The following is a 12,585-nucleotide window of genomic DNA, read 5'->3' on the forward strand; positions in this document are numbered from 1 at the left end:
GTTTTCATCTCTCTGTCATCGGGGAGAGAAAGAGGGGGGAGTGCGCTGTTTCTCTCTCCCTGCCCCAGACCCTCCTCCTCTGGTAGCCCGTCCATCTCAGAATATCGGCGGTGAGTTTTATGGGGAGAGTGGCCGCTCCCTGCAGCGGCCCCGGCAGTATCGTGTCCTTTCTCACCGCAGTTCCGTGCTTATCCTGCAAACAGCGGCGGCGGCGGCGGCGGCATCATCATCAGTCTGTGGCAGTGGACCGGGGCAGGAGGAGCATGAGCGAGCAGGGCAAGAGTGCCGCGTCCACGCCAGCGAGCGGGACACCAGCCCCGGGCTCGGACACCTACAAAGGTTGGCTCTTTAAATGGACTAACTACATCAAAGGTTACCAGCGCAGATGGTTCGTGCTCAGCAACGGGCTGCTGTCCTATTACAGGTAACGTTAACTTAAATAATGCGTCTTCTATATGCACGTGTTGATGTCATTCATTTAGAATGCAATATGCATATATTTAGGCTACACTGGGCTATGTTAGTATGTGTGGCCGACCAGTGTAGTGTTTTGTCATGTCAAAGCAGGTCATGAGAGCTGTCAAAACCACATGTGGACACTCATGGCACTTCATGAGCGCGTCTCTAGTGTGGACAGATGCTAGTCCGCCTCTAAAAAACCTCGCGGCCTCGCCCCACTTTACCACCATGTGTTTCTTTTTAAACCAGGTCTTTAAATGTCATTACTAGTGGATAAAAGCCTGTCTCTTATTAAATGACAACAGTACGCTGTTTTATTAGCGCGTCAGCTAGCGCTCAAGCTAACGTCAACTGATGTTGTGTGACGTTTTAAGAGAGTCGTTGCACTTTAATATCTAACAACCTAGTTTTGCGTTTATGTGGGCGTGTCCTTCAACTTTAGCTTTGATCATATATATAAGGCTTGTTTTTATGGTGAACTTGGTCAATAGTAATTTATTCAGGTCCGTATTCAGCCTCTGGCCAGCTACAGATGTGTTAGCCAGCGTTAGCTTTAGCAAGCGTACACGCAACGAACTAATAAACATTCACCATGGCAACCAGCTTCCCATAAAATATAATATGCACAAGAAAAGAGTTTTAAAGCCAATTTTTCGCATATTAATTTATATTAATAATGAATTGATTTATATGTGTGTGTGTGATCCACGAAACAAATACACCTTTTCTTTCTATATATGTATGCGGCTTTTTCTGTATGTGTGTTTGGGACAGACCAAGATGCGGTAATGCAACACACACACACATATCATATAACAAAACTACACTATGATTTTTTTTTGGTTAGTTTTTTTAACAGCATCTCGAATGACGGTGTGTGATATCGTATGTGAAGCTTATGTATGCAGTGATACAGTATCTTTTTAAAATTTAAACCACCTTCACGTGTCACCTGTGAGCTTGACCATTTAACACCTGTTGTTCAAGAGGCACTTGAGCCAGCAATGGTAATCATGTTTCATTTCTCCCCTTGTGTCAGGTAGACAGGTGGATCACATGAGGTAACTGTCACAAAATTAAATGAAAATCCTAATTACTGCTGTATTTTAATTGCTTTATTACCACATCTAGGTTTGTCGCATAAAGCCCAAAACACATTGCACGATTTTAGCAATATCGTATAAGATCACTGCATGTCACACTGTGCAACATGGATCTAATAAGTTTGGGTAGGACCATAGACTGGGTAGGACATGGTCTATACGATGATGACATGTGTTGACTCATATACTACAACGCACGTTCCTATTGAAGAATAAAACGCCTTCAGCATGCACTAGTAGTAAACAAAAAGCATGATACATCACAGTTTAGAAGTTATATTTTTTGTGTGTGCTGAAAAAAGTGAAAGCGGCGAAAGAGGAAGGGGTAAAAGCTAGAGGTTAGCAGTTTTATGTTTTAGCGCCATATTGTGTTGATTTCATTATGCATTTTTATTTGTTGGTCAGTAAATGTGGATCATAGCAGCAAACACTAGAGAAGGCAACAAGTGTTTTCACTATGCCGGAGATGCGCTATTGTTCCAAAGAGAGACGAGCTTAGAGTGGTTACAATCATCAGGGTTTAAATCACGCTCAAATTGATTTGATTTTGACGCAATATTTAAACGAATGTGAAATTCTTGCCCCATATTGACAATGTTGAAACAGTGCCATAGGCAACCGTACAACGCCACTGCTTTGGGGTGTTTCAAACGTAGGACAGAGCACGCCTCTAAAAACAATGTTTACAACCTGTTTGCATTTCATCTTCTTTTTACAGCAATTAGTTGTCTCTCAGCGCTCAAAATTTGCCCTCAAAATTTGCCTCAAGCCAAGGAATGCCCAAACTTTTTGATGCTCTTGGTCACTCTCAACGCTTTCTCTGCATCGCTCTCAATCCCATAATTCACCAGGTGAACATTGAAGCTCAACTTCCATAGGAATTAATTGAAAGCTTTCTTTCCACTGCGCCAGCTACGTGCCAGTGGAAATGCACTGTTGCCTTCCAGCCCTTGTAGTTTTAAGAGCCAATCAGCTGTGTCTATTCTAAAATGTGCATTCGTGTTAGGTGGAACAGTCTGGAAAAAAAGAAGATAAAGGAGCGGAATATAGAATAGGTTTGTTGTTAGATCTTATTGCTTATTTGTAATATATTTTAACATAATATCGAACCATCAGTTAACAAATAATTTTGAAAATTTTCCTATTTTTCTGTTCAGGTTGATACACAGAACATCAAATGCACCTGGGAAGCTCGTACAGTCAGGCATTCGTATTATGACATATGATGCATTCAAGTCAAAAACATAACATGCATCTAGTCTAGAGTAAACAAGACATATATATTGTGAACATTAAACCCAAATAACTATATCAGAAGCCAGTTACAAGTTTCAAATGTAATAGATCATACACTGATCTTTAATTTGGTTAATAACATAAATGTATAATGTATGCTGTGTACTACTGTATGAATATGTGACAGAAGGGAATCCCTTGTTTTGTTTTTTTTAGGCTACTTCTGTGTTATGAATGGATGATGTCATCTAGCAAGTGTCTCACTCTGAGATATGAGTTTTCAAGGTGCACTTGAAGGCAGGATTTTGGTATATCCTAAAACATACGATCTTCAAAATTATACCTACCAAATGTTTTATTAGTGATACGTGAATGTAAGAAGGCATACCGAAGACATTCAAGAAGTGTATTTGAGAGCCTTTGTGCTATTAGAGCTGTATTGTGCACCGACTGTGATGTAGAACGAATGGTTATCAGATGGTCACGAGGGTCATCATGATAGCGTCATGGAGTACAACTGTAGTCAAGCAGCTAATGAAAGAAGGGCAAAGGCTCTTGTAAGAGCACTGTAGCAATGCTAATCAATCAATATCTCTACTGGGCAGACCCTGTGACACTTCACACAGTGGGCCACAGGGTTTCCAGGCTCAGTTGAGATTCTGAAGGGAAAGTGACACTCTACTGACTGTGAAAGAGAAGAAGCATGTCTCTTGCTGCTCTTCTCTATTAATAGTCTATTATGGTGGAAGGTGATTGCAGTGGTGTAAAGCTAGATCTGCTGTCATCAGAGAGCTCTGGCAATAGTGCTCACGTAGCCAATACAATGGAGTGTCTGGATAGCGTGCTGTGCTAATATCTGCCAAATGTGCTGTTGGGGAGCCAGAAAGAGCAACGGTAAATGTGTGAATAGAGCTAATGTATCATAACAGCCATTAGATTATGAATGGCTCCTTGATAGTTCCTCGGTATGATTGGGAAAGTAGCTTAACTGTTCTAAGGTGAAGTCTAGTTCACCTGAAAACTACATTTCTGTTGTCATTTATTCACCCTCATGTTGTTGCAGTTTGCATGGCTTATGTGATAAACAAAGTTAGATATTTTTATTTGGACAACGTTTTTTTTTTTTTTAAGAAAATCTCTTCCTTTGTGTTCCACAAAAGAAAAGAAAACCTTTTAAGCTGTAGTAGAGAGACTTCTGGAGATCGCATGGGATGTGATTTAGAGGTGAACCTTTGTTCCTGGCCTGACCATGTGCCCTACACAGAACTAGTGCTCAAATAGAGGAGATGTAGCCTACTTAAAGTGTATATTTATGTTTTTATAAGTCTATTAGTGGTCAATATATTCGAGTGAGTCAAGTAAATGGAAAGATTTGTACCAATCTTTCAAGCAAATCTGCTTCATGCGGCTATATGCGCAATTACAACATCCTACAGCACTTAAATGCAGAAGGCAGCTGACTCACACTCTCTAGGTGGCCTCTGTATCAGCATTTTCTTATTTTCAGCTGATATCAGTCTAACAACAAATCCCCATGCAGTAATTTTATATATATATATATATATATATATATATATATGAAAATTACAGTATATTAAATGTTGTGCAATTAGTCAAAACAATCATATGTGACCCTGGACCACAAAACCAGCCATAAGGATACCGTTAAACTGAGATTTCTAAATCATCTGAAAGCTGAAAAGACTTTCCATTGTTATATGGTTTGTTATGATTTCAACTATTTGAAAATCTGGAATCTGAGGGTGCAAAATAATCAAAATACTGAGAAAATTGCCTTTTAAAGTATTACAGATGAAGTTTTTAGCAATGCATATTGCTAATCAAAATTAAGTTTTAATATATTTACAAAATATTTTCATGGAACATGATATTTACTTAATATCCTAACGATTTTTAGCATAAAAGAAAAATCAATGATTTGACCCATACAGTGTATTTTTGGCTATTGCTACAAATTTACCCCAGTGACGAGACTGGTTTTGCGGTCCAAGTGGTTCACAGTTCTACAGTGTTTTGCACAATATTGCATCAATACGTCTGGTCCTTGTATCAATATGTTTTATCCATTTGTAATTTACCATTTAAAAAAATTGGAGCCTGACAATTTGAAAGAAGTTTTCTATGTTTACCAAGGGCATTTATAAAAGAAAAAACATAATATTGTGACATAATTCTAATGTAAAATAACTGTTTTCTATTTAAATGTGTTTTAAAATGTAATTTATGACACTGCTGAATTTTCAGAGGCCATTCCTTTTCATTGCCACATGATCCTTCAGAAATCATTCAAATTTTTTTGCTCATGAAACACTAATATTATTCCCTTTGTGGAAACTGATAGATTTTTTTTTTTTCAGAAATCTTTGTTGAACAGAAAGTTTAAAAGAACATAATTCATTAGTATCATTGCTGAATAAAAGTATTATTGTTTTTTTAATCATATTTTATTTATTTCAAAAGTCTACTTTTATTATTTGCATTTTTGGTGTACAGTATGTTTTCTCCCCAGTATGTTCCGAATTTATGGTTTTGGCCAAGGAATTTCTTTTCAGTGCGTCATTAGACTTCATGTTATTTCCTGTGGTTCAATTAGTGGAGAAGTAGGTTGTTATAATAATCTGAGTGGGGGAAGAGAAAGTACTGGGAGATAAAGCCCTGCTGTAATATGCTCAGTACAGAGGAGATTTTCTACTCCTGTAACAAGGCTCATGCTTTTTTCCTTAAGCGGGTCAGCAGCAAATTAATATTTGTTCTTTAATTAAAGTAAAACCATAATGTTATATCAGAACTCATTATCAGCGGAAACAATCACTATCCAGTTAAGATATTCTGGTGCATCACAGTGCATTCAATCTGTTTTGCCTAGCCTTCCTGTACTTCTCCTTCCAAAGCTTTTATTGAGGATCTCTGAAGTGTATGTGAGTCATTCGAGCATCCAGCGAGTCTGTTTCTGACATACTTAAGTCAATGGCCCTTGGGTTGAGATGATGCTGTTCACATGCACACCTCTTCATCTCTCTGGGCTGGATCGAACGGATCTTGCTGTCATGTAGACTTGTGCATTATTATCAAGAGACACATTAATCAATCACTTCTGAAAACCTCAGCTCCCTGTAGTGTTGTCACTACACTCTGAAGGAATTGCAGAGGCTTTCTATAGGATGTGCCTTGAATGTGTTCTGCTGATGTGTTAGTTTTACTGAGAGTAATAGAACCCCCACCTCCATCACCACACATACAGTCCTGTCATCTGCAGTGCTAAAACACGTAAAAGTGTAATGGCCTGCGTAAATTGCACTCGGTCACAGCGCCTCCCGCTCCTCCTTCTCCTACTTGTGATGAGTCACATATATATCTTCCCCTCCTGTGTTTTTCTTCTTAAACACTTCCTCTCTGCCTGGTTCCTTCTATGCATATTTGATTTCTTAACAGCTTTTTTTCACCCATCTTTAATGTCTGATGTGCTTATTGCAATCTGTTACAATGTTAATCTGTTTTAGTTAGTTCATGAAGAATCTATTAGTAAAAGAGGGAAATCCAGTGAACCTGCCAAGATCTGACTTTCAGTATCTGTAAAATCTAGTAGTAGTACATTATGAGTTCTTCTTTAAATTGTACATTGTTTTTCTAGCCGAGTATTTATTGGTATATTTTCTTGTGTATATTGTTTTCATGCCTGATTTCATTAAAAAGATGCAAGGTGGGTTTTTTATTTATTTATTTTTATTTTTTGCAATGTAACGGAAGTAGCGACAGTTCATTCCTTCCATATCTTTCATGACATACTGTTGAATGATTATCAAAAAAGTAAAAAAGTCTATATTGTGACATACAGCCAAGTAAAAATGGAAGAAAGGAATAAATATTGAGTGAGATTATTGGGTGAATCTCTGCAGATCCTAATGCAAACATGTAGTCAATTGTAAGAAAGCAGTGGGGTTTAAGTGGACTAAATAATTAGAGTCTGGCATTCATCACCAGGGAGAAGTCTGACATTTCACTGGGAGATTAAGTTATGACATTTTGAAAAAGAAAAAATAAGACATTAAGATGCATTTAGATAGGGTGAATTTCCATTACATTCCCATTAAAAAAACAAAAAAAAACAGAAAAACAAATATATTATCCTGACTTAACTCATGAGATGAAAATTAAACAATAATCAAATTACCCTTCTTATTGCATATTACGTAATAATCAGTATTATCACAATTAGTCAAATGTTCTGTTTTCAAGGCATCTCTAACTCATTAGCTCCCTGACAATGCTTGACCTTCTTTTGCAATGAGTGATAACATTCCATTCTGCTGGGAAGAATGTGGTCACATGATCCGAAAGGAGTGTGTCCCTCAAGGGTATATTTGAGGTTAACTGAGAGAAGGGTTTTTTGGAATGTCTTTCTGACTCTTTGCATGATGGGTACACTGAAACTTTGCACACTTCCTATAATTATTTCTGGACTCTAAATACAATAAACTTCACCGTTTGAGTAATCATCAGTCATTGCTGAGTGTGTGTTTGTCTTGCATGTGATAATATGGTTTTTGCAGTGGCAGGCATGATTTATGGGCACTGCAGAGCAAGCACTCTCTTGATAGTCTCCAGTGGCTAGTATGAGATTGGGAGTGTGTTAGAAATGGAAAAAGTTACAAACAAAAAAGCGTACATAGAGGGATAACATAATATAGAAATAAAACGAATTAACTATTCTAAATGATCCTAAGTGATTGTGCTAATGTGACATATAACATAATGTGACACCTGAGCAAACGTTACAGAAAGGAAGGAGTTGCTGCTCTTTTGGCCATTCAGAATATGGTCAGTAAGATTTTGTTATGTTTTATTCTGCAAGTATACATCAAATTGAGCAAAAGTGAGCGTAAAACATTTTTAAAGTTACAAAAGATTTGTATTTCAAATAAATGCTGTTCTTTTGAATTTTATATTCATCACACAATGACTGTTTTCAACATTGAGCCGCTTTAAATATTGATAATAAAATAAGAAATGTTTCTTGAGCAGCAATTCAGTGTGATAGAATGATTTCTGCAGGATCATGTGACACTGAAGACTGTAGTAACAGCTGCTAAAAAGAATATGCAGAAACAAATTACATTTTAAAATGTAATAAAATAGAAAGTTATTTTAAATTGCAAGATTTATTTCACAGCATTACAGTTTTTAATGTATTTTGATCAAATAAATGCAGCCTGACACAAAACTTTTTAATGGTATTGTATATTAAAATTAATAATGAAGGATGCAACCAACAAAAACACTGTAGCAACACTCAAGAAACCACTCAGAATGTCCTGGAAGGCCTTTAAAATTAGATTTAGAAAAAATATATAATTTAAATATTTAACTGAAATTATGGTTGAAAATTTGCATACATATTTCGTATTCTCTCTTACATCAATATCACCCCCTTTTTCTTTCCCTCTGCTTCTCATCTGATATTTCCTTTTGTCATTGCCTCACTTTCCCTTTAGGCCCCGATATACTTCAAGCGAAATCGAAGATCAAAAAACAGAACAAAATCCGTCTGAAACTAAGTTCGTTTTGTGAGTTCGAAATGGCTTGCCAAAGCGAACTTTCAAAGTTTGTTCCGGCTGCAAAACACTTTCGTACTACCATTGGTCCATGACGATTACATCATAGGAGGTGTGCACTGAGGCTCCGCCTTCTTTCACGTGGAACTCTGCTCTGGGTTCCTTTCGTTTGTCAAGTTCTTGGAGGAGAGATGTTCGTGTAGTCGTGGATAGCTGTTTTATATTAGCAAATTAAGTTTAGCTTTTGATGAAATTAGACACACTGTTTTTCATGTTTAATTCTGCTGCTTGCTTTTAAGCAGTATATTGAATAAAGTACCATGTAGTCACACGTGACGTGATTTCATGGGAGTGCTAATTTGCAGAGCTCATGCAAGCATACCCATGTTGCTATGAACAGATGCTTTTTATTAAAAAAATATTTCTGTTCTCTCCATTTTTGTTGTGTTTATTTTGTTACGGAGAGGAAAACATGCAGCACATATTTAAATGTTGATTTTATCAGAGTGGGGGCAACAGGATGTTCGATAACAGTATACCGCTGTTCACGTATTTCGAACTTCATTTTACCCTTTAACGAAGAATGAAAAATAACTTTGTTTTGAGTATATATGGGCCTATAGCCTTTTCTTAGTCTTCTCTCTTTTACTACCTCTCTATCTCTGCAGGTTTTAATGACATATCTCTGTCTCTCTCTTTTTGCTCGGCATGGTTCATGTTCTCAGTTCTGACCCACTTACAGCCATTTGCGTCCAGTCTGTCCCCTGTAGGGTGGGTGAAGCTAATTTGAGATCTTTGCTTTTACCCCTCCACACCTCCTCCCCCAACTTTCTCTTTCTTTCTCCTGTCTGCATTTGCTTTGGTAGGGTTTGAGTACGCAATCTAAGCTCTAGAGGTTTTTTTCTTTTCTTTTGTGTGATGGAGTGAATATGGTAATTGATGGTTGGTCTCTGAGCTGAATGTGTATCTCTCCCTCCCCCTAGTGACTCGGTCACCTGAGTTTGGATTCAGCCAATTACTTGGTTTGCTTGACTGTCAGACCATCAGTCCCCAGAAGGCCTGAAAAAAATGTAGCCAGCAGACATTGGACTCTACACTTTCAACACTCACAGACACAGTAGGGAGACTAAAGTGTCTCATATGTGAAAAGAGAGAATCGAATTTCCTATTATACTGGCATATTTTTTTAAATCCCTTTTCTCACACAGATTGCTCAGTTTCAAAGTAGACTCCTTTACTGAAATGATTATTCAGAATTGAAACACCGTGCTGGGTGCAAATGTAGACAGAAATGTTTTTAACATTTACCTATTAGTATTAACATGAACTGCATCTGTGACAGAGACTGTACAATTTGGTGTTTTAAACTTGGTTTAAATTATGGTTTCATGCACAGGCAATAATTTAACACACAATACTCATTAACTGTGTTTTTGCAGTCATATGAATATGAACATCCAGTCAGTAATCAAAGGCTACATATTTACATGCAGCAGGCACAGTAATATTACGCAGTGCCTGAAAATAGTACCCAGCTAGTTTGCTTGGGATTATTTTCAGGTGCTGCGTAATTTCACTGTGCCTGCTGCACCCATGGTGTGGCAGCAAAGTTCCTTGATTATTACACCAGAATGAGAGTATAGTTCCTAGCCATATCTGCCTAGAAAATCACAACTTTTCATTTTAGTACACAATGTAACTACAGAAGAGTCAAGTTTTTAACAGGAAAAATATCAAAACTCTTTGTTCATTTGAGCGAGATGCTAACGGTTTAATCAGATTCAATGATCTATGCTAAGCTAAGCTAAAAGTCCCGGAGATCGACTGAAGGGGAGTTGGAAAATTAGCCTATTTTATAAAATATTGAAGTGTTCCTTTAAGCACAAATCCCACCTCACAGCCAATTTCACTGGTCAATTTGTGCAGCCCCCTGTCAAGAAAAGTTCAAATTTAATGGATTCAGTTCAAAGTTCAGAAAGATGGATCTCATGACAAACAGTAATGCTATCTTTCAGAATATGCTACCAAACACTTAGGATAAGGTTAGGATGCAGGTTGAGGTTAGGGGTGAGTATTTGTTTGAGTGTCGTGTAGGCAATTAGCACTTTGATTGATGTGACCAATGAAATGTTTAGAATCGCCATTGGGTTTGAGAAGATAAATCATAGTGATCATGTTTTTTGATACAATGTAAATAGCTGGTTTATATGAATAATTTGTTTGTTTGCTGTCACATGGAGCAGCATTAACTACACTGAGCCATTGTTTACTGACAAGCTGTGCAAAAATACAATCATATTTTGCTCATGTTCTTCGCATCTTGTCAGTGAACAACGGCTCTGTGTAGTTAAAGCTGCTCCATGTGAAAGCGCGAAGATGATGTAAATTTATCGCTGATTACAGAACCGGCTTTACTGACAAGATGTGCATTAAATATTGCATGCGATTTATCGTGCAGTCCTACTAACTTGGTTGTGCTGTATGTTTTGTTTTGCATGCAGCTCATGAGAACAGTTCAGAAGAAAAGAATTTTTATTTTTAACATTTTATTGGTATATAGCCTTCCACTAGGGCTGCACAAGTGTCGTTTAAGCATCGATATTGCGATGTACGAATCCACGATAGTCACATCGCAGGATGTGCAATGTAGGCTGTCGTAGTTGATCCGTTATTCATTAACTGTACAGAGAGAGAGAGAGAGAGAGAGCGGGAGAGAGCGAGAGAGAGCGCGCGTGAGACAGAAAGAGAGAGAGAGAGAGAGCGAGCGAGCCCCGGCTGCACGCTCACAGTCTTCAAACATCACGAGCGCTGTCTTGCTCTCTCTCCCTCATGCATATTAATCAATTGACACGATGGTGTAGATGTTTAAATCATTTAAAATGAGAATGTAAGTGTGCTCACCCCATTTTTGTTTGTAAGAATTTTTTTTATTAGATTTCATATCGCAATATATATTGCAGAAAAATTAAATATCGCAAAATCATTTTTTCCCAATATCGTGCAGCCCTACCTTCCACCATATGTAATGGAGGCCAGCAGGTAGGTGCTGTGCAGGTAAACCTCTGCCCTAATCTTAAGAGATGCACTAGCGACTGATGCTAGTGGCTGCAGATGCTAGTGCGTCCGTCTCCCACACTTGAGACCCGGGTTCGAGACACACCCGAAACAAGAACGGTGTGTGGCAGTGAGGACCGGGGAGAGAGGGGTTACATTGGTGCCGTGACCCTGATGGGATTGAGGTTTGGGGGGTGGAGTGAAGCGGAGGCCAGCTAGTAGCTGCTGTGCAGGTAAACATAACTACCCTGATCTCAAGAGATGAACTAATGACTGACCCTACTGGTTGCAGTCTTTAGCCTCTTTGTTAGTGTGTCCACCTCCCACACCGCAAACGCAGGTTCGAGACCCACTTGGAACAATAATGAGGTGTGGCACTGAGGACCCGGGAGAGAGGGGTTACACATATAACACACGTTTTACATTTAATACAGACACATTCATTTCCACAAGCACAGTGTATATCTGTGTCAGAGATGTCTGACCGGCTCTGAATGAGTGGAATGCGTCTCACAGTTTCTCTGAGAGGTCAGAGCTTTGACATTCCATTAGAAATGTGCAACAGATACTAAGTAACCAGAGCAGTAACACAGAGACAGGGCTCTGGCTCTCTGTGTGTCTCCCCACTTTTTGGCTCCTCCCCTCTATCCCTTCATGCCTTTTACTGCCCTCACTTTTACACTTTCACTGAACCTCCTTTTCATTTTCTCTTTCTGAGTCAGTCAGCAAAGCCTCAGTGGTGTGACAGAGTTTGAATCAGTGTTTCATAAGCAGCTGAGTAAGGAATCTGTCATTATTTCCTGTGTGTCTTTCTTTGGCTGTGTTTTGTGAGGATTTAGGTTTTGTTAGGCCTCTACTCAAGGCTTGGTTAAATTAGAGCTCCTTAGAATGGCCTGACAGACTACCAAGAGGCTCTGCTATCCTTTCCGACCTGCAATATTTCACACACTAAACAACCAGCCACCCTTGCCTGTCTGCCTGTCTGTCTGTCTGTCTGTCTGCTGTAGATCATATAACTATTGCTACCAATGGTCTCTGATAAACTTACCTCACAAATGCTTTTGAAAATAAATATACTAAAATGTATTTGAAATACATTTATTTCATTGTGAATATACTACAAATACATTTGCATATGTATGTGCTTACTTAAAATACCC

The 12,585-nt window shown here is 38.3% G+C and overlaps 1 protein-coding gene across 3 annotated transcripts in view; it reads left to right on the forward strand.

Moving 5' to 3' along the window:
• The first annotated feature begins 28 nt into the window (after window positions 1-28).
• Window positions 29-12,585, forward strand: part of osbp2b (oxysterol binding protein 2b) — a 55,489-nt gene continuing 42,932 nt past the window's right edge. For 2 of the 3 annotated variants that reach the window (XM_052556024.1, XM_052556025.1), the window contains exon 1: window positions 29-424. In XM_052556024.1, the coding sequence (XP_052411984.1) occupies window positions 120-424 (305 nt within the window). In that variant the 5' untranslated portion in view covers window positions 29-119. The remainder of the gene's footprint in view (window positions 425-12,585) is intronic. The other variant, XM_052556028.1, reaches the window with a different exon arrangement.

Source organism: Carassius gibelio, chromosome B5 (assembly GCF_023724105.1).
Source record: "Carassius gibelio isolate Cgi1373 ecotype wild population from Czech Republic chromosome B5, carGib1.2-hapl.c, whole genome shotgun sequence".
Lineage (NCBI taxonomy): Eukaryota > Metazoa > Chordata > Actinopteri > Cypriniformes > Cyprinidae > Carassius > Carassius gibelio.